At 30.6% G+C, this 22175-nt stretch overlaps 1 protein-coding gene across 1 annotated transcript; it reads left to right on the top strand.

Moving 5' to 3' along the window:
* The first annotated feature begins 11003 nt into the window (after positions 1-11003).
* On the top strand, positions 11004-21912 carry LOC143922688 (alpha-tocopherol transfer protein-like). The gene is made up of 7 exons (XM_077446023.1): positions 11004-11121; positions 15367-15560; positions 17382-17541; positions 18715-18776; positions 19513-19706; positions 20224-20428; positions 21710-21912. Exons 2-7 carry the CDS (start codon positions 15377-15379, stop codon positions 21910-21912), a joined length of 1008 nt encoding a protein of 335 aa, XP_077302149.1. The 5' UTR covers positions 11004-11121; positions 15367-15376.
* Positions 21913-22175: the final 263 nt, after the last annotated feature.

Genomic DNA, 22175 nt, shown 5'->3' with positions numbered 1-22175 from the left:
TTTGATATATTTGCATCAAGTTTTTTTTCATGTATAGCTGAGAGTTCTCTTTTACTCTTGTGTATATATTTTTTAGTATTCGAATAAATTCAACGAGGCGTGAAAGCCATTTAAATTTCGATGACTGAATATGATGACAATTTTTTTGCTAAAATAATATTTTCCACATGTAAAAACTATAAAATATGTTCCGAACGAATAACATTGAAACCTTTGACTAAATTTATTTCATTTGACCCTCATAAAAATAATTTAGCGTAAAATTATACATTTATTTTCGAGAGAATTTAGTCCAGGATGCAAGTAGAACTTTTTCCAAAGCCGCCGCCGGGCAATAAATCAATCATATAATCGAGCGAAATGTGTCAATTTTACAACTTCCCACAAAATAAAAGTGTTCGCTCAGATTTTTCAAGTCAGTTGATTCAGAAAAAAAAAACTCACTCCTGAGACGTTTCTGATGTTCAAATTAACTCACCACTCAAAAGGTTAATAGTAATTGTAAGTGAAAGTAAGACTCAGAGGTAAGTAAAATAAGTAAAAAGTATCCAGAATCCGATTGAAATCCACTCAGGCATACGAGAAATATGATTGGGGAGGTTCCCAGTCAGATCTTACATATGTACATACTCTCGACTTGAGAAGCTGTGGCCCCGATTTGGGCCGGACAGACAAGTCGGTTGCCCAAACGCATGTATTATACAACAGTTTGGCAATAGCGGACACGTTACACCCGCAATCCACAAAAACGGCATATGCCAAACGGCATTTATGTACCAAGACGATTTCCACACACAACTCACTCACTGCCGAGACTCATTTCCCACTTTTGGGGATTGCACAAGGTCTCAAAATCGCAAACCCTATGACATTATGTACGTAAATGTTGTACATTAACGTGTGCAAAGATCTTAAACCATTTTTCGGATCGGATTTCTCTTGAAACCCAATTCGTAATGCCAAACCATTTACTTAGAAAATACCAAGGATGATCTCACCTATTAATCCTTACCAGTATAGACCAATAAAAATGGGAAATCACGCTGTTTTTCACCAGTAACGTACATATGTACTCATTGGAGTCTCGCCGTGTTATGTTTCTGGGAAGGCAGTTTTTTAAGCTACTAAATGGGATAGTACACAATCCTCAGATTCGTAATGAATTTAGGTTTTATGCATCTAGTAAATTCAGGGACCTGAGGAATCTTGATTTGTTTGTTCCTCCTGTGGCTCACACAAATATGTTGGCAACATCTCCTATATATAGGGCGATATATCTGCTCAACCGGGTTGCTACTGAATAAAGCTGTTAGTTTATATTGACCTCTTCAATATAAATTACTAGCTTTATTACCCAGCTTCGCTCGGTATTTGTAATATAAACCGCTTAAACATGACTAATCTAATAATAAACATTTTATTAAATTTATTTGAATACTCATTTGTTTTTTTTATTAAATTGACCGTCACGAACAAATAAACATATGTACAGAGTAAGTCTCTTATACAAATCATATGTACACCCCCAGGGTATGCACCCCCTAGGGCTCCACTATCGGCCTACGCCCCCGGAAACTTCAAATCCTATGAATGAGAAAAAAGCGAATTATTTGTTCGATGAGGTCAGAACAATAGACTGTTGACGAAAAATACGTAGGTACATACATATGTATATACGAACAAACAAACTTTAGTGTTTTATATGTAAGATGCTAATCTGGTTGAATGGTTGTTGGGGAACGCCATTAGTTGTTTTTACCAAATATAAATATTATTATGTTATTATTATTATTATGATGAAATATTATTATTATGATGATGTTATGTTATGTTATATTATATTATTATTATATTGTTATAATTGAATGACTGGCCACAGTGACGCGTTGGAGCTCTCTGTAATGGCACTTTGGCTAATATGTTAAAAATAAAATAATTATGTATGTATATGTTACAGTCAAAGTGTTTTTTTAGTTGTAATATATTTCAACTGGCGTTTTAGGTAATTCATATTCGAAAACCATTCAACTATTGAATTATATCTCTACAAGCGCAAATACACTTTCAATAATGTCTTAATATTTGTTAGGTATTACGAATATGTAGGTATTACGATAACTCTAAGGATGTGTTCGAAACCAAAATGTGACTTTCCAACTTAATTTACTAGTCGAAGGACGTTTTCACGAAAACGTAAGCTCTCCATCTTACCTTGTACCCTTGTACTTATATTTGAATTGTATTTTCAGTTGTAATATATTTTGACCAGTTGGAATGTAATTCGCCATATGAATCAACTGACGTGGGTTAGACGGAATTATAGTCCAACTAGTCAAAATACATTACAACTTAAAATATACTTCAACTATAACGGTAGTTGGTAACAGTTTAGATGGAATACAACACAGATTACCTAAACACAATCTGCTTTTAGGTCACCGACTTTAGAGATCTTCAATTAATCTTCAATTAATTAAAGAGGTCTTCAATTAATATTATGTATTTAGATGTATTATGAGCATTTATAAGAATTGTAAATAGGTTTTTGAGCTCTTTTTCTTATTATGCTGTACATTAACATTAGAATAGTATAATACTATGATTACTAACAAAATTAAATTAAAATTTTAAAATAGAAAATGATCAGTAGATCAGTAGCTATTAAAATTGATATAAGATGTATTGTGAAAATAATTTAGTAATTTAGATGCAATATATTACAACTGGAAGATATACTTGTATAACTGTAACTGGAAGACACTTGGGAGTTTTCAACTGTAACATACACATTATATGTAGGTACATACATACATGAATGTACATAATTGAAAGAAAACACCATAAAGTCTTTCGTTGATATTTCATATACATACATACATACGTAGATGTGTGTGTTATGAAATAATTGTAAGTAATACATCGTGGTTATTAATTTTAACCTTTTTTTCCAATGAGAAAATGCAAAATAAAGAATATCCATGTACTTTATTTCATATACAAAAACTATGGCGTGATTTACTTTCAAATTTATGCTTTCTTAACGAAAATCTATTGTGTGATATAAAAATAAATTCTCGAATTAATATCCTAATTAATATGCATATGTAGATAGGGAAACTATACGTATGTAAGATCATGCTATTATTATGAAAAATTTTATTCAATTTATTATTGAATCTGCTGTCATATTCTAAAATGTATAGGTATATCTTGTAATAAGTAAATTGGTTGAAAGTAATATTTACAATAACAATCTTTGTGTCTCAATTTCTAATGACCAGAATATGATCACCTTAACCATACCCAACCAACTTAAACCTTACCTTATGATTATTTGGTTAATTGATATTATACAATTTTACGAGATTGCTTTTAACGGAAATAAAGAGATATACATATTTTTAAGAAAGATAATTTCATTACAATAGAAATAAAGAACATATCGATAGTATAAGCCTTTGCCATTATCCTAAGAGAATTTCCTTAAATTTTCCGATTCTAACTCCTCATCTTGAATGTTCCGAATAATTTGAGATAAAAAAATATCGTGTGAAAATGAGCTCAATTCAAAACAGAAAGCGTCACAGAAACGGTTTGCATAATCAACGGTCAAATGTCAATGTTAAATATTCAACGGTGAATTTTACTGCACTTACAGTCCACTTTATAAAAACGTGTGCTTTACATGCCATTGGTCCAGTGATTTTACGACCCCTCGAGGCTTATTAAGTATTTATTGATTAATTTTACTAAAGAGGAAGCATTTTATCACTTGCGAAAAAAACTAGGTCAAAATCAAATCTGCAAAGTTATGAAATACTCATGATCGTTGACAACCGGCAACAAAAGGGGTGATTTAAAAAGCCAAAATGGACATTTACCAATCAACTTAGAATACAATTTAACTCATCATAGTATTTATAACATACATAAGAGTGGAATAAGTAGCTTTAACACTGTTTCAATGAGTTGCAAATGGGTGACAGAAAGAAGCTTATGAAAAGTGAGATATCGCTCCGATCTGACACCAGATTCCGATGTTTATTTTAACGAGTCCGTTGATGGTTAATCTTCTCTAATTGTAAATAGGTTTTTCAGCTCTTTTTCCTATTATGCTGTACATTAACATTAGAATAATATAATACTATGATTATTAAAAAAATCAAATTAACATTGTAAAATAGAAAATGATCAGTAGATCAGTAGCTATTAAAATAGATATGTATAAGATGTATTGTGAACATAATTTAGTAATAATAAAAAGCATTTAAAAATCTAATCTTCTCCAACTTAATTTTATTATATTTTATTTTTACATAGATACATATATACCAGGAAGGCCTAGCAGGTAAGCCCCAATGCGCCTTCTTAGACAATTAATTACAAACATTGCAGCATTTTTTATTAAATAAATCGCTGTATTTCGAGAGGCTAAAGAAGAAGAAATTATCAATTAATTAATTACTCCATAAAGTCATCTATGAATTTAGCCTTGTTAATACATTTTTACATATTGTACATAAATCAAATTCAGATATTTGTGACATAGCGGGTTGGGTGGTTTATGCCAATTTGATGGAGGAACCGTTTCAACAATGAAATCAGAAAAATTGGCAAACTCTGATTGGAAACGATCGACTTGGAGTCACAAATATCCAAGTCAGACCAACGGCATTAAAGAACAGCACGGGATCGAACCCGGTAACTTTTCGGTGCTAAACATAACCGCAACCACAAAGCAATACTGCTGGCTATTATTTATCATGTCGGAAACATTACTTACTTGAATTTTAGTATTTATTTATTTTATTCTAAACAGACCATTGTGGCATAACAGGAATTCCTAAAGCGCCACAATGGTCAAAAAATATAACACAAAAAAAACAAAATAACAATTAAACATAAATTAATACATAGCGAAAATAATATACTCATCAATTATACATAAAAAAATACATTTTAACATAAACATATATACATCCATACATAAACATAAAAAATAGCATTTAATAATAACAGATAAAGTAAAAATATCAAATAAAAAATATAGCATAAGGAATGCCTTGCACCTACAGCCAGTTCCAAAAAATATGTAAGAAACAACTACAAATACAAAACATCCCTGTAAGGCCCAAATGGAAGAGATTTAATCAAAATTTCACTCATAAATCACAATCAATCATGAAAACAATGATGAGCGCAGACTACCAGATAAATGGGTTAGAGTAATTTCCGACAATTTACGCTCACTAAGGTGGAAAATATCACATTCAGTCTCGGCAGCAACGATTTCATTAAGAAGTCGAATAGCTCATGGAATAGGAGCCATTCGAAAAAGATCATATATGATATCTTGATATCAAGATATCTTGCCATAGTATGTATGGTAAGATATCAAAGCGACCTATAGAGTGGAAGTGGTTCAAAATCAGATCACAATTTATTGGGAATGTCACAGAACTAATAGAGGGAAGCTGATTAAAAGCGTGTAAAACCAAATATTCAAGACATAAATTAAATTATATTGAGAAACTTAGTCAAACTAATTGGACGAAATATTATCAAAATATCCACTCTTTATCAATGGACATAATGCAAAATAAAGAGAAAACGACAGGCGGTTAGCAATTAACATTTTATAATAACAATTGTATGCCATAATATGTATGTATATGTAAGTAGATACATACATACATATGTATGTATATAAAATTTTGAGTGACGATCACAAATCCAAAAAGTAATAATAAAAATACAATATTGTAGGTGAGTCATTGCATAGAACTAGGTCAGGTTAACCGAAATCAAAATTATGTAAAATGCACACGAGGAAGTTATATAAAAATAATTTTACAAAAAAAAAAAACTCCTATCGTAATAATAAAAGTCGATTAGTCAAAGAAGACTCTGGTCGAATCTATTCAATTTTTTAATTCGATTAATTTTGGAAGTACACGGAATTTTTAATGGAAATTTTTCTCCGAATACATTTCACATAGTTTTCGATAAAGAAAACTGATTTTAAATATTTGGTGTATGTATGTCATTTAAACATATCAGATCAATTAAACTCTATGCAATTTTTTCAAGTTTATAAAATATCAAAATAACACAATAATAAATGGCAAGTATTTACGTATGAGTATTTACTTATGAACCTCTCAATCAAATATGACTTTATTTGAAAAATTTATATTTGAGTTTTTGCTTCATTCCAATTAGGGATGCAATACCGGTATATACCGGTAAATCGTCAGGACTTCCACATCTTTATCTTCACATTAATTATCTTAAACTCTTATTCAGGCATATATGTAATTGCATAATATTACTTAAAAAAAATGAATCCATGTTAGAAAAAGTTCCTATTGCTTATTTCAACTTAAACACGCTCGAGCGACGCCGTGCAATCCAACTACATATAAAGATGAATGTTTATTTGTTTTCCTAGAACTACTAAATTTGATCTAAATTATAGTACTAAACACCGACTCATAGAAAATAAGAGCTCAGACCCGAGCATCGCCGTACAGATTGCAATACCGGAATACCGGTTTACCGGTAAACCGCCAAGATTTCCGCAATGGTAAATAAGTGCATATACAGCCATATAATTGCATAATATTATATTAAAATCAATGCAAATCACGTATTGTGGATAAGGTTGTCTGTAATTTGTTTATTTTCAGTATTAAATGTTGCAATTTCAAGTTATCAAATTCACTGGAAACCGAACCAAATCGAAATAAATTTGATCAGACTGTTGTTTCGATTATGATTGAAATTTTCAAATTGCCTAATCTTTAAAGAAATAAATATAATTGGTAAAAAATAAAAAAATTATTTATTTAATATTACGTAATTATTATTCACCTGAGAGTTTTATTCACTTGAGATAATTATTCACCTGAGATTTATTTAAAATTCTTTATGATTAAATTTAGTTCAACGTTTTTAGGAAAAGTAATCACACACATATATTCACCCCCCACTCGACCCGCGATGGCCAATTACATTTCGTTTCAGTTTTGCATTGCATTTTGGTCCAAAAATACAACTTTTTTGATTTCGTGTTTTGTATTTTGAAATATTTACATAAATGTATAAATAATTTAAAACAGAAATAAAAAAAAATATTTTACGTCCTTACAATGTTACAACACATTGCACGAATGCGACAGCATGCTCAGTTCTCGTAAGTCACACTACATCAGATCGACTATAGAGTATCTAATCCACGAATAAAGCCACGATTTTTTTTTTAATTTACCGGTAAATACCATTTACCGGTTTATGCAAATTTTACAGCAAATTGCAATCCCTAATTGCAATATAAAAATATAAGTACGTACGTTGGATTGAATATCTGAAAACATTCACTATTCAACGAAAAATTTAATTAAGCATTCGTTTTCACTTAGCGACGGTATATTCAATTACCGCTCAATTAGTAGACGGAAAATGATTATCCACAAATCACTAAATTCAATTCACTTTTATATAAATTCCAAACAATATTAATTGTTACATTCATCAATAACATACACATTCATTTACAGTTTTCGTTTACGATTTTTTTTTACGTCAAACTTGCTGTTAAGCTTATATAACTTACATACATAGATAGTTCTTATGATATAAATACAAATATCTAGATACTCAAATGAGTAACTAAGCATGAAGATTTTATATTATGATGTCAAAATTATATTTATGATGTTAATTATATTGTTTTTCTAAAAAAAAAATACAAGTTCACACATACCTAGTACACATAAATTAGTATGTATGTATACTTCATACAATTGGATAACCGACTTTTTTCCTTAAATAGAAACTCCACCTCAAAATGGCATTGATTTAACCATAAAATTTTAACCTCAATATCTTGCCTTAGATTCAATGTATAAGATATATGCAGATACTCTTTTATTAATCATTGAAAATATTTGTATTGACTAAAAATGATCTTATTGTTATTTACAGTGTTATTTACAGTGCAGTTCTTGTGAATATGATTACCTTCCCACATTTCTTCAAATATGGGAATCACTGTCAAATCTACGTACATATACATAAGTCAATACAAGGATAAAATATCACCGAATACACTACAAAGGGTAATATTTATCATGAGTGCCATAGCCATAGCATAGTGCCATAGCATAGATCAGGAGTGCTAGCCTTTTTTAACATATGAAAAACTAGTAAAAGAAGCTCGAGCCTAGTCTTGTTTTGAAAAATGTACTAAAAATTTTACATACTAATAGAACATCCACTTGTTGTGAACAATCTTATATTATTTATTTTTTTAATAAACAGAGAGAAACTTACAGCTAAAACAAAGATAATAAAATAAATAGCTAAACATAAGCCAATTAAAAGTTTCTTCAAATAGCATAAAAATGAAAAATGGAACTTGCTATGAAGACCAATAAAAAAGAAAAAAATAAATAACAATACAAAAAGAAAATAATGACAAATTTGTAAATAATAGTAGATTATGGTGAGTAACAGTAGAAAATTAAGCAAAAAGGATTAAGGTAAAAAAACAAAACAAAAAAAAGAACGGGTTAAAAAAAAACAATCTTGCAAATAAGTTCCTAATAGTATTGAACTATCATGAAATAAGTCAATATTCTCATCTAAGCCATTGTAAACATTGCACACTCTGACGATATAAGAGTTTATATACCTAAGAAAACGTTTTTGAATAGCTTCAATACGATCAATATAAATAACGTAATGATGGTTCCAAGGGAAGGCATACTCAAGATGGCTTCTAACTAGTGCACAGTATAAAATTTTGATGGTTTTAATTGATCTAAATTCCTTAGAGCATCGGATAATAAAACCTAATGCTTTAGCTGCCTTTGCAGCGATTTGATCAACATGCATATCAAAAAGCATTCTAGAATCGTGTATAACACCTAAATCTTTAAAAGAATCAACTCGTGGAATAATTTGATTGTTTAGATAGTAGACAGAATTAAGAACGTTTTTTTTACGCGAGAAAGTCATTATGGCACACTTGGAAACATTAAGATCTAATTTATTACATAGGCAATAGTCAGTAAGTCTGTCTAGATCTTCTTGTAAAAATGACATATTCGTAATCGACTCAATAGTTTTGAGAATGTTCATATCATCGGAAAATAAGAGGTAAATGGAATTCTTGAAGCAATCACCAATTACCAATATTAATATTATAACCGTCATATTACAGAAAAAAAAACTTAAAATATTTGACACGTTTTAATCTTTAATAACACATGTCGCGACGCGAAAACATTTGAAATTATTGCGTTGCAATGCCACTCATTCCCGTTATTCCCGTTTCCATTCCTGTTTTTGGCCGATTTTTTTCACAGTAAGCTTCCTGGACATGCATACAATAAATCCTGAAAGTTCCATTGTTCCATCGTACAACAACGCATGCTATTACCGTTCCCGTTCCCGTTTCTCGATGCGTTGCGATAAGTGAATGTTCCAGTTTCAAATTAATACTTACGAGGGCTGTACACCCGAACCTTAATTTTGTTACCGTTCCTTTCTTCGATATATATATTGAGTGAATACGACAATATATATCAATATATATATTGAGTGAATACGACAATATATATCAATATATATATTGAGTGAATGCGACAGTTGCGCTTCGACCAGATAAAACGTATTTTAAACTTACAAAATCGAGGTTTTGTATTCTCCTATTTTCTTCTCCAAAACTGGACCAATTTTTAAAAAAATTTCATCATCGATATGAGAAAGATACTTTCTGTGCATCTATTGGCGTATTTTTTTTTTAAATCGACCGTTAAATAAGCACGCTGGACTCGTTTCGTGGGTGTAAAAAAGAGGCGATTTTATAGATGTTTGGCGGCTCCTAGCTCCTATAAAAAATAATTAATCAAAAAAATAAAACGATAGATGCACCCCAATGGTAGATATGCATAGCATATTAAAAAATAATTTCTCTAGTGCCATAATTGAGGAAGGGAGAAGTATAGTACGTTTGTATGGACAAGGCGCTGCTGTCCAGCCCTCTTAACATTCAAATTAAATTATAGTAAAGTATAGGAACGCATACGTGACAGACAGACAAACATTGATTTTTATATGTATGTAGGATTGTTATGAGTGGTACGTAATGTAAGGTTGGTATGAGTGCGCGCAAGTTAGTTACCAACGTAAACATTTCTTTAACACAATTGTGCTTCATATTTTCGCGACGATAAAGTCGTAATTACGAATATTATTATTAAGAGATTTTATCCCGTTTTTTTTTCACAGTAATCTTCTCGGACATGCATACAACAAATCCTGAAAGTTCCATCGTAATCGGTTCCTTAGCTTAGGAGCCTATTCGAGACAGACAGACAGACAAACATTGATTTATATATATATATATATATATATATATATATATATATATATATATATATATATATATATATATATATACATATATATATATATATATATATATATATATATATATATATATACATATATATATATATATATATATATATATATATATATATATATATATATATATATATATATATATATATATATATATATATATATATATATATATATAAATAAGCGTTTTTTGACTCTGAAAGTGAGATGAAGGGTCCGTGTAATGTATTCAGCCCTCCAACGAAACGTTTCAGCGGTAGGCACAAGCAGTCACAGCACATGTATTACGCATTAGTATTACATCGCAAGTGAAAAATCAAATGAAATTTGGTTACAATTATAAATGGGTATTATGTGATACGAGCACGTGCTTAAGTGAAGCATTTTCGGGGGGGTTCGGCCGTTGAACAATGGTCGTTATGATAATGTCACAGTTGGTGGGGCATTTGTATCATCCGAGGTGGGGACCATATCTGCATATTGCATACATATATATATATATATGTGTGTGTATATATATACCAGAACCACAACGGCACTGATGTACAGTCTCAGAACCACCGCGACAAAGTCAACATCCACCACCACTTTCCACAGCTCGTTTCTGGCTCACTTGCTGGGAAAACTGCATACTTGCTTGCTCCATTCTCACGTTGACATTGCTACAAGACAAGTGCACTCGACTCCAAGGTTGGCCATAATATTCTAGTGATAATCGCGATGCAGTTTCCGTTTTCGTGTACCATCTCGTGTCGAAAAGTGAACCGCATTTTCGACCCTTCCGTGTCGTATCCTCCCTTGTAAACCTGGTAAATTCGCGGAAATTGTGATTTGATGTTGTCTTTAGGAACCGTTCTAGGTCTGGTTGTGTTCAATTTTTAAAACGATGACTTAAAAGGGCGGTTAACGTGATACAATATAAAGGGCGATTAAAAAAGTTTTCCTTTTACTGCGAATCATACATGGATTTATGAAATATTATTCATTCAGTAAAATATTGTGTGAAATTTTAAGTTAAATTCTCACTGATTCTATTGAAAGTTTACTTTTATTTTTTTAAATGACAACCCTTTTTTGTATTATTATAATTAACTGTCATTATTATTTTCATATTTTAATTAGTAATTAGCTTGTAATATTATATACAAGTCTATACTATGAGCTAATTGTACTTAATTCAATGCATTTTTTATTACAATTGGAGCTTTTTTTTAATTTGGAAATCAAAAATGATTAAATTATATAAACGAGTCACGAGCTTTATTTTGTTTTTATATGAAAAAAATTCTAATGAATTAATTTAATTTAATATAAATGAGTCAAAATTTTTAAAATACTTCACTTTTACTTAAATCTCTTTAGTTAAAAATGTATTCATTTATTTTTATTTTTTTACTTTATGTTTAAAAAAAAACATCACATACAATCCTAAAAGCATATTTTTCAATCTTGATTAATTCATTATTATATTCACAAAACTCGTTCTAAAAAGGTTAAAATCACTACAAGAAATCCTCTCATGATTCAAATCATCATTTCCTCATCCATATTTAGGGTCGAAAACGTGTTATCGGGTCAAGAATTTCATAATACAAACGAAAACAATATATTCGCATACATAATTTTGACACACTTATTTTTTTTTCTGTGTTTCCATTTCACGATGGCGACATACATAAGCATATACATACATACATATAACTCTTCTTTCGATTGGAAAATAGTTAAATTGATCCCACTTTCATTTTCCTCATATCAAATTATATACATATATTATATATACATATATATTTGTACATACTCATCATGATAATTATGAAAAAGTCATTAAATTTTGTATCTTCACATACCGGTAATTATCTAGCTATCCAAAAGTAAGACAAAATTGCACATATTGCACAATGCTTACGTAAAAATGGACACATTAAGACCGGTCGGTTTTTTTCGCATACCTCATTTTGACAATGTTGCACAATTTCGGTTAATTACTGTCTATACCGGTTATGTGTGCCGTGTTTTTCATTTGAATTGGGTTTGGTCTTTCTTCGTCGTCGATAATGATTAAATTAACACGATCTGAAGATTCAATGTCAATACTATTTTTCTTGCCCTAAGCTATGACAACATATGTATGAACATATACATACAATGTTGGTCGTGTAAAGTGTGTTTGTATTTGCAAACTTGACGACCTTTTTCCTCTTGGGAATTAGGCATGACAAATAAAGGCGTTTCTCAATGTCTTTTTTGTGACAGTTTAATTTATTTCGCTTGGTAATATCAAAATCCGAATGGTGTGTTTTCGTTAAATGTGAAAATATGTTTGATGAGCATCCGACTTAAAAAATAAATCCGACGTAAACGAAAATATATTCACAAAATGTTTTAAGCTTGAGTTTGTACTGTTTGTATTAAAATTTCAAGGGAATTTTTCAAAGACTTTCATATTTTTCAATGTTTCACTGAATTAAAATCGTTAATATTTTATTAAAAATTATAAAAAGTCATCTTAATTAAAACAATAATTTTAGATGAAAGCTTTATCATTCTATTCTTGCTTTTCGTATATAAAAAACATTCAGTTATGGATTGAACCTCAGTTAAACGTTTTGTTTTCAACATTCTTCTTACATAGCTAGAGTATCTCAGTCCTACGCTTAACCATAAGAAATCATAAATATATTCTGCAAATCATAAATACTTAATATTTATAAAAACTATTTTCCATTTTGCCAAATAACTAATCAATACATCGTTGCACTTACTCATACAAATAGGCTTTAAATAGATACATAGATATAGAATGATTTTTGAAATCAAATAAGAATATTATTTTTGACTAAAGAGACAACAAATATACAGAAAGGAAACGGAAAATTTGCCTAAAATCATAACTCAAACGAAAGTCCAACTTTTTTTTTTCTTTGATTCTTCCTAATGTATTCGTCTACTATATAAAAATTAAGGTTTCTTTATTTATTTATTCTTTACTATATTCATATTTATCTACATATATTATTAAATAATAAAGATATAAATTTTATATCCTTACTATCCTATACAGTTGTCAATTAATTTTATTCCTTTTAACCACATCTTCTTACTATTTTTCAATTTTCTCCCGCCTGAGAAACGCCAAGCAATTCTATTACCTTACTGAATATATAAAGATGAATATTTTTTATTTATTACATCATGTAAATCTACAGTTTTCAATTTTAATCCAACAAATTAATAACACTGTACAGTTTTTAACTTGAAATTTTCCTTCTTATCCAACTTTCACCCGTCTGAGCAACGCCGGGCAATTCGGCTAGTCTACCATACTTATAAATACGAATGCTTGTTTGTTTATCTGCTATGAAAGTTTTCATTTTTCAACTTAAAACCACCAAATTAATAACACTATTACTACGACCGTACACTTTTTAAAGTAAAATTTTCCCTATTCCAACTTTCACGCGCCCAAGCAACGCCGGGCAAATCGGCTAGATTACCAGACGTAGAAAGATGAATGTTTGTTTCTTTATCTAATTTGGAAATTTACAGTTTTAATTCTAAACCACCAAATCAATGACACTCTTACTACGATCGTACAGTTTTCAATGTAGAAGTTTCCAACTATTCCAACATCAACCCATCTGAGCAACGCCGGGCTATTCGGCTAGTCTACTACTATATTTATTTGTTTAGCTTATATTCGTTTGTTTATCTATAATGACAATCCAAAATTTTCAATAAGAAACACCTAATTTAGCATACTATTTCGTGACAACATACAAAACTTGAACATTCTGAAAAAGCATACTTGTCTTCTTCTTCCTACCATTCGAAAATGAGACATGTTTCATTAAACTATATGATCACGATTATATATATATATATATATATATATATATATATATATATATATATATATATATATATATATATATATATATACATACAATAATATGTGTATTAAAATTGAATTTAATTTTCAGAAGGAAGTGTAGGACGTGCGCCACTTTCCGGTAAGTGTTGTATGATAGTTGCATGCGGCAATAATGCGCGCGTTTACAATGCATTGCTCAATGTGCAAGTTGCATAACCTTTCCTTGCAGGCTGTTCGTATGACATAACTCGTCTCAGCTCTGATGCAATATCTTTGACCGCCGAAAGACTTATCCGCGAAGCACTTTCACTCTTGTATATAATATGTGGGTCACCGCGTGCTCGCCTCCACACCGTGCTCCAAAACTATCGTCGATCATCATCATTGTCGATTTTTTTTCTTGCAAAAATCATCACACTATAATTTAACTTCTTTACTTTATAACTATTATTAGTTATCTTTAAAAATACTACTTAAAAACTTCTCACATTGACAATTTGACGTCATACTTCTTTGACTGCACTCCAAAAGTTATGCTTAAAACGCGATCGAAGCGAATTTGAAACGGTTCAAAACAAAAAGCATCACTTAGACATTGATTCACAGCATCATATTTAGTATTTAAACAAGTCGTTAGTTTTGAAACACGGTGTCCATGCGTTTTGAGGTGAGTGTTCCGGCAGTTGAATAACACGTAGCCCCAGTAGGTCACTGTCATCGAATCAACAACGGTAGTTGTAACACGGCTCATTACATACACATTATACAGACTCCTGTCGAAATTTCAACTGTCCTTAGATATAATTGCGTATTCAAATTTAAACCATTTCCTACACACACACACACACACACACACACACATGTATACATCGTGATCTGCGACCGCGAAAGATCATCGTTCCATTTTCGCTAATCTGTTTTGCAACGCGGAAAAGATCTGCATTCTGATTTTATTATATATATATTAAATGTGTTTGTTTGCGATTGTTTCCTTGCATTTGTGTTTGCGAAAGCGTCTCTGTTGTTACGTTTCGTTAAGATGGCCGCCATCTTTGTTCCAGTTTGTGAGAGATGGCCGCCAGAATCAAGAAACGTTTCATCACCGAAGCCGACGAGTATGTGTGTCCTCTTTCGCCTGAGGTCCAAATCATCGCCGAGCAGGAGCTTAGAGAGACTGTAGTGGGAAGGGAACAAGCCCTGAAGTCCCTCAGAGAATGGGCCATTCAAAATCCTCGAATTGCCGCCATCAGAATGGGTGAGTGTGACCGGAAGTGAAAATTAACACGATACGCTTACTTGATTACTTCAACTTTCCAATTTAATTGTGACCCTTTTTCTAAGCGAGTGCCCAAACCAGTAGTTCTAAATTATATTTTAAATTTGATTCATATTTAGACTGCATAGTCGAAACCTTGTCAATTCCGATCGAATTTTACGTAATGGTATTTTTTTATTATATTTAATATGCAAAGTGTGGCCTTAGAAGAATCACCATATTTATGAGGACCGTTTTCCAGTACGTTTTATACATAATAGCAATATAGTAAATTTAAATTCATATTTCAATTTAAATTACTTAATATTTATGTGCTTTTTACATACATACCTCTACGTATATACATATGTATGTACGTAAATATGAGCCAAAATGTGACATTATAAACGAAATACGCAAATAGAATCCACTTTCTTGTACGAAAAGCAATATGTTGAAGTTACATATATGTACATATAATATATTAGAATCAAATCCACTTCGGTGTAAAATTTAATAATCCTTACTGTAACAGAATAATACAAAAGTGTTATAATAAACCATTTAAAAATAGTTATTATAATAACCGCATTTTTTTTATTTAAGCTCATCCGAACGTTACTGTATTATTTATTTACATAACATTGAACAAAATAATATGTATTTATATATGAGCATATAATATGTATTTATTCTGTTTGACTTAATTCAGAAATTGTTCAGAATCTCGGAAAAGCAGAATAAACGTATTACAAGCCACTAGTATTTTTAAATATTGTTAAACGTAATAAATTATATTTAAATGTTTTGCGAAATATTTCTTGAATTGACGAAAAGCGGATTTATGCCACTTTCAAATATATCGTTCATATATTGTTTGCACTGAGCAAAAAATAAATTACCGGATTGGAGACTAATCAATATTTACCAAATTCAACCTACTGAATTCGAATATGACAATGAACGCTTAAAAAATGCGCAATTTTTACAAATTTTTAGCTTTTGAAGTCTTTCATTCAAAATCTAGTATCGTTGTGCCAAAAATTCATATTAGCACCAATAGTTAGATATTTTTTCTATTCATTGTCATTTTTTATTTATTTAAAATGCGTATAATTAATTATCTAGCGAATTTTAAATGTCAAAAATATACTCTTTTTTACACATTTTTTACAATTTATTGGATCCATCACAACAATTAAGCTAGAAAAATTTGAAAAATCTAGCATAAGACAGACGGTCTGTGCTTTAATAACCACAAGATCTCGCTAGCAGCGTATTTGGCCGGGACTTGAACCCACGACCTCTCTCCTATACATTTATAATAATTTAATTAATTATTAAACATCATTTAATATATAATACTACCACATATGTATGCAAATCATTTCTACGAGATACATACATATGTCAAAAAAAAATTATTTTTCATCAGAATCTGTATGGTTTTTGACGTTCGCTTAAAGTTTTAGACTAATAAAACTTAATAAAAAAAGTAATTACCCGTGACAAAAGCCATCTTGCTAATGATCGTGTTGAAATTTATAATTTATCGTCGTTGCATTATGCTCATGTCATATATGTAACTTATATAACATACATACATATGTATATATGCATTATATTATCAATACGGATGGGCTTTCGCAATTCAAACACTGGTTTTCGGTTGTTTATAATACACGTACCTAATAGTGTTTTTGACCGACTTTCACGACGTTCCTCGACGAATGCACATTCTATTTATCCACTGCACAAAATAAAAATACATTCGGTCATTTCTAATTCTGTCACATCGACTAAGACAACTTCTATTTCCAGATTCCAGCTTCCTTTTGCGCTTTTTGAGGACGAAAAAATTCAGTGTTCCGATGGCGCAAGAGTCCATCGAAAGATACCTACTTTTGCGTCAGTCATTCGGCATCGCTTTCAACCAGTTGGACTTCAAAATACCGGCCATATTGGAACTGATCGAACTTGGGTCAGTATCAAATCAAAATTGGAAATATTATACAAAACTAAAGACATTAAAGTGGACATTCACGGAGAAATTTGTCATAGTGTCACACATTTGTCGTGGCTAGAGGCGCGATGTTGGCAAAATATAGTAGATAGTTACCAAATTGTATTCAAATCATATTTTCTAAAGGCGATAGATATGCAAATTAAGTAAAAAAATTCAATTTATTTTCTGACAATCTTTAGTAGACCAAAATATCATTTTGTTATATACGATTGACAAAGAAACTAATCATCGCCTTTATGTGTATATCGTTTTGATCTCAAAATTCATTGTTAAAAAGTATTGTAAGGAAAAACAGTGACCTTTACAACTCGGGTAGGGTCTCTGACTACAAAATTTGTCGTAGCTAAAATGCTACCACAGATTCTAGAAGAGATATTAAGATATATTGGGATACAAATCTATTTACTTTATTTTTGAAAACCTTGAAAAAGAGCGACCTTTCCAATCAGGATCATCTGACAGATTGTATTCTGTTGGAAACAAAAGCCTCATATGTTGTTAGACAAGTTGTCAGAAGAATTTAAGACAGAAGAATTGTTAGATGCTAGATATGTATGATCTACATATGTTAATGTCAGATAATTTGCTAGTCACTTGGAAATAACTATAATATTATATTATACAATATATTGCTCGAGACTTTTCTGCTGACAAATATCTATGTGAATGTTTACCTTTAAAATATTCATTAAGTTACAAAATATGGAAACACAATCCGAATCTACTTGACTCAAACGTGTACGCAAAGTATTCCTATAGCTGTTGGCAAGATTTGGATGATAATAAACCCAGATTTATCGTATTTCGTCAGAATTTAGCAATTTTGGCAACGTTAAACATTAATTCTGTCCAGCAAATTGTTGTATCCAGAAAGCAATGGAAAGCAACCGTTAAAATGTCTTCAAACAAAAAAAAATCAGTTAAGATACGTTAAAATACCTGTGTATTTATTTATTATTTAAAAATAATAAAATTTATTTACATTCTCGAGTAATGGATGTAATTTACTTTAACATTCCTAAATGAAGCATATATCTGGTTCTAATTATAGACAATTATAATTTAACGAAAATATGTGTATATTGAATGATTCCACTTCACCGGTTCTAAACCTGTTCATGATTTCAGATATTGCTTCGCCAGTCCCTTCAGGGATTCCATTGGAAGACGAGTCATCATTTACCGACCGGGTAACTTACTTATGTTAATATTTAATTAGCTTCAAGTGCCCGGCTCATTCCAGGCCAAGCTTAATGAAATTTGCAGAACAATGACCAATCAATCGAACAATAATAATACGAATATAATAATCAAGTTTTCTACACAAAAATAACACAATCTAAATACAGATTGATATAAAATATTGTTCTGAAAAAAATTATATCATACAAGTAAGAAAAAATTTTACATAGCGCGATTATAAATACAAAATTGTTCTTAGTCACACACACAATATTTTCATTTGGACCTTGTAAAATTACTTTATGAGATATTACGTCTTTGTGACTGCGTTTATATGACTTTTTTGTATATTGACATTTAACTGGAGTGAATTATGAAAAGCTATCATTTATATGTTCACTTGTTCCCTCTGATTTATTACAATCTGTAAAATACTACTTTGAACAATAAGGTCTTTTGGATATGTACCTAATGCTAACTGTATGTTTCTGCCAGTATGCAATTTACACACATTTTTTTTAAACATGCCTTTGTGAAGTAAAAGATTTGTACATAACGAGAAACTTGAGAAGCTCTGCTATGGCCTGTATGACTCGCTGATCATAGGAAGTGACTGTGGTATGAATTTGTCAAACATAAATACAAATCAAAAATGTGTACTGCTGAATTTCCTGAAATGTTTGATTTTATTTTTATTTTTTACGATTAGAATTGACTTATATGTAGAATAAATAAATCTTCTAGGAGTTTTCGACCCCTACAAGTATACCAACCAGGACATGTGCCGAATCCATGGCGTCTGCTACGAAACACTAATGGAAGACGAAGAGAACCAAGTGAGGGGTTTTGTCCATTATGCTGATGGAGGAGGAGTCAGCTTCCCTCATCTGACTCTTTTCACACCTAGAGAAGCCGTGAGAATTGTCAAAAACGGAGAGGTGGACATAGCAAATATAATATATAGTTTTAATAATTATTTTCTTTTTGAGACCTTGAATTTCTGTCACTGAAACACATAAAAGTGTGAATGTTGCTTATTGACATAAACAAACTTTCGTTTTGAACGTGTGACCTATCAATTCTAGGTTCATATACGAACAATGAAATATTTTTTTGAATCCTGTCCTCTACTGACAGAATATATGTATATTAGTAACCATATTAAATAAAACTGCAACATTGACCTTTATAAATAAAATATTAAGATAATATGTATTCCACGTTACATAATACGGTCCATTCAAAACGAGGTATCATATTATTTTTCTTTTGAGTCATTCACATCGTCGGAGCGAAAGTGAATGTGCTAAATTTAGCCAGTCGCCAAAATGTAAATGAGTCGACGACTATTTATAATCTGGAACCACTTCAATGATCGCTTCGTTGACATTTGATGTATTATTTAGTTGACATGCACTTACTATCGTGAATATATTCCACTTTTTTCCTTTATAGAAAACCATACCGATGAGACACAAAGAGATTCACGGCATGAACGTGCATCCAACTATTAAATTCGCGCTCGATTTCGGCATGGCATTAATATCTGAAAAGATAAAGAAACGTGTCAAGTTGTATACGAATTTCAAAGATGTCCAAATCGAAACTAGTGTTCTGCCCAAAGAATACGGAGGAACGATGCCCATGGAGGAGATGATAAGTGAGAGTTTAATTAAATTATTATCTTTAAACGATTTATATATATAAAATTTAAATTCGAATCATAAGTCAACTTTAGACAGTTGACCGTCATTGAAGAAAATATTACGTAAATGTTATCAGAAAAAATACTACTGCCATCTATAGATTTTTTTACAAACTATTTTATACACTAAGTTTGAAATTTTCATAAAAATATTCTTATTTCTTCACACTCTAAAGTAGAATATTCAATTAAAACAAAAGCATTTAATTTTATTTGAAATTTATATCCGCATTTACTCATCTTTATTGAAATTTTATTTATTTATAATGCATAAAATACAAAATTCTGTCAAATATTTATTTACATAAGATAATCATTTATATTATGTAGTTTGAAAACTAAATAATAGCCCTTAATAACAATACATAGCAGTAACAACTGTTGAAAATATCGTCGGTTAGCTAAATTCAATATTAAAAACGACTTATCGAATAAAAATTTACATTATTTTATAAAAAAAAAATATTGTTCCGTTCCAAAAACATAGTTAATATTCAAACGCTTCGAAAATTTCCACTGAGATATAATTAATATTTAATTTTACTTAATTCATCAATTTTAATTTATTTACACCCTTCCTCGGAAATTATTTTCCGTCTTAATAGTTATTTAAAAATTGTATGTGACGCCATTTATACTGATAAAAATTACAAATTTTGATATTTGAAATTTCACCTGTAGCGCATTTTAGATCCATAATTTCGTTTGATATCAATATTGTATTTAAAACGCTAAAAATCAAAGATTGATCACGGTAAAAGTGACACTTTCTTGACAGTGGTGACTACACCCACCCTGTAGTGTATATTATATATTCTACAATGAGTGTGAAAGAGACGGAACAAACATTTCAAGTGTTAAAAAGAAACATTGGTTTTTTTTACCTTCACTCTGTCAGTTCAGTAACATTTCTGTCAATAATGTGTGATCTGATTTTGAACCACTTCCACTGTTTAAATCGCTTCGATATTTTACCGACATACGGTTAGCTAACATTGAACTTTAACATTAATATCTCCGACATGAAACTAGAGGACTTAAATCATTAACGAAATCATAAGAAATTACATCCAAATCTTGTGTCAGATCGAAGCGATGACAGCTAGCTATCCAAACGTGACTTTCTTACCGCCTCTTCACAACTCACTTAAACAGTGATAAAAGTTATATTAAATATACATACATATACTATTTGTAAAAACCGATCACATATATGTACGATTTATATAATTTCAGAACTTTGGAAAGTGGAACTGCTCAATTCAAGGGACATCTTATTGTTGAACGACAAGATGAGCGTTCGTCTGGAGCTATTCAGTGAAGCCGCCCGAGAGGGAGCCGTGTCAGCTTTGAGGACCGATGCCAACCTATCATGCTCAGCATCCGGAGACCCTCTGCGAGGCATCACAGGAAACTTCAGGAAACTAGAAGTCGACTAAAAAATAAATTGAACCAAAAAAAAATCAAACCATAATTGATGATGTTTACTTAAAATTATATAAACTTATTTGCACGATTTGCAGCACCCATGGAAAAAATTCCTCTATTATAGTGATCTCGAACGATTAGATGTACTTTAGATTCTACACGAACGGCATGTTTACGACTGCAATCCACCAAATTGCAAGGTAAACTCTTTCGGGTCATAAATTCAATCCGTTTTAAACAAACATTTATCACCTGAAAGAACTTATCCTGAACT

Source organism: Arctopsyche grandis, chromosome 2, assembly GCF_051622035.1.
Source record: "Arctopsyche grandis isolate Sample6627 chromosome 2, ASM5162203v2, whole genome shotgun sequence".
Classification (NCBI taxonomy): Eukaryota; Metazoa; Arthropoda; class Insecta; order Trichoptera; family Hydropsychidae; genus Arctopsyche; species Arctopsyche grandis.
This window is presented reverse-complemented; position numbering and strand designations above follow the sequence as displayed.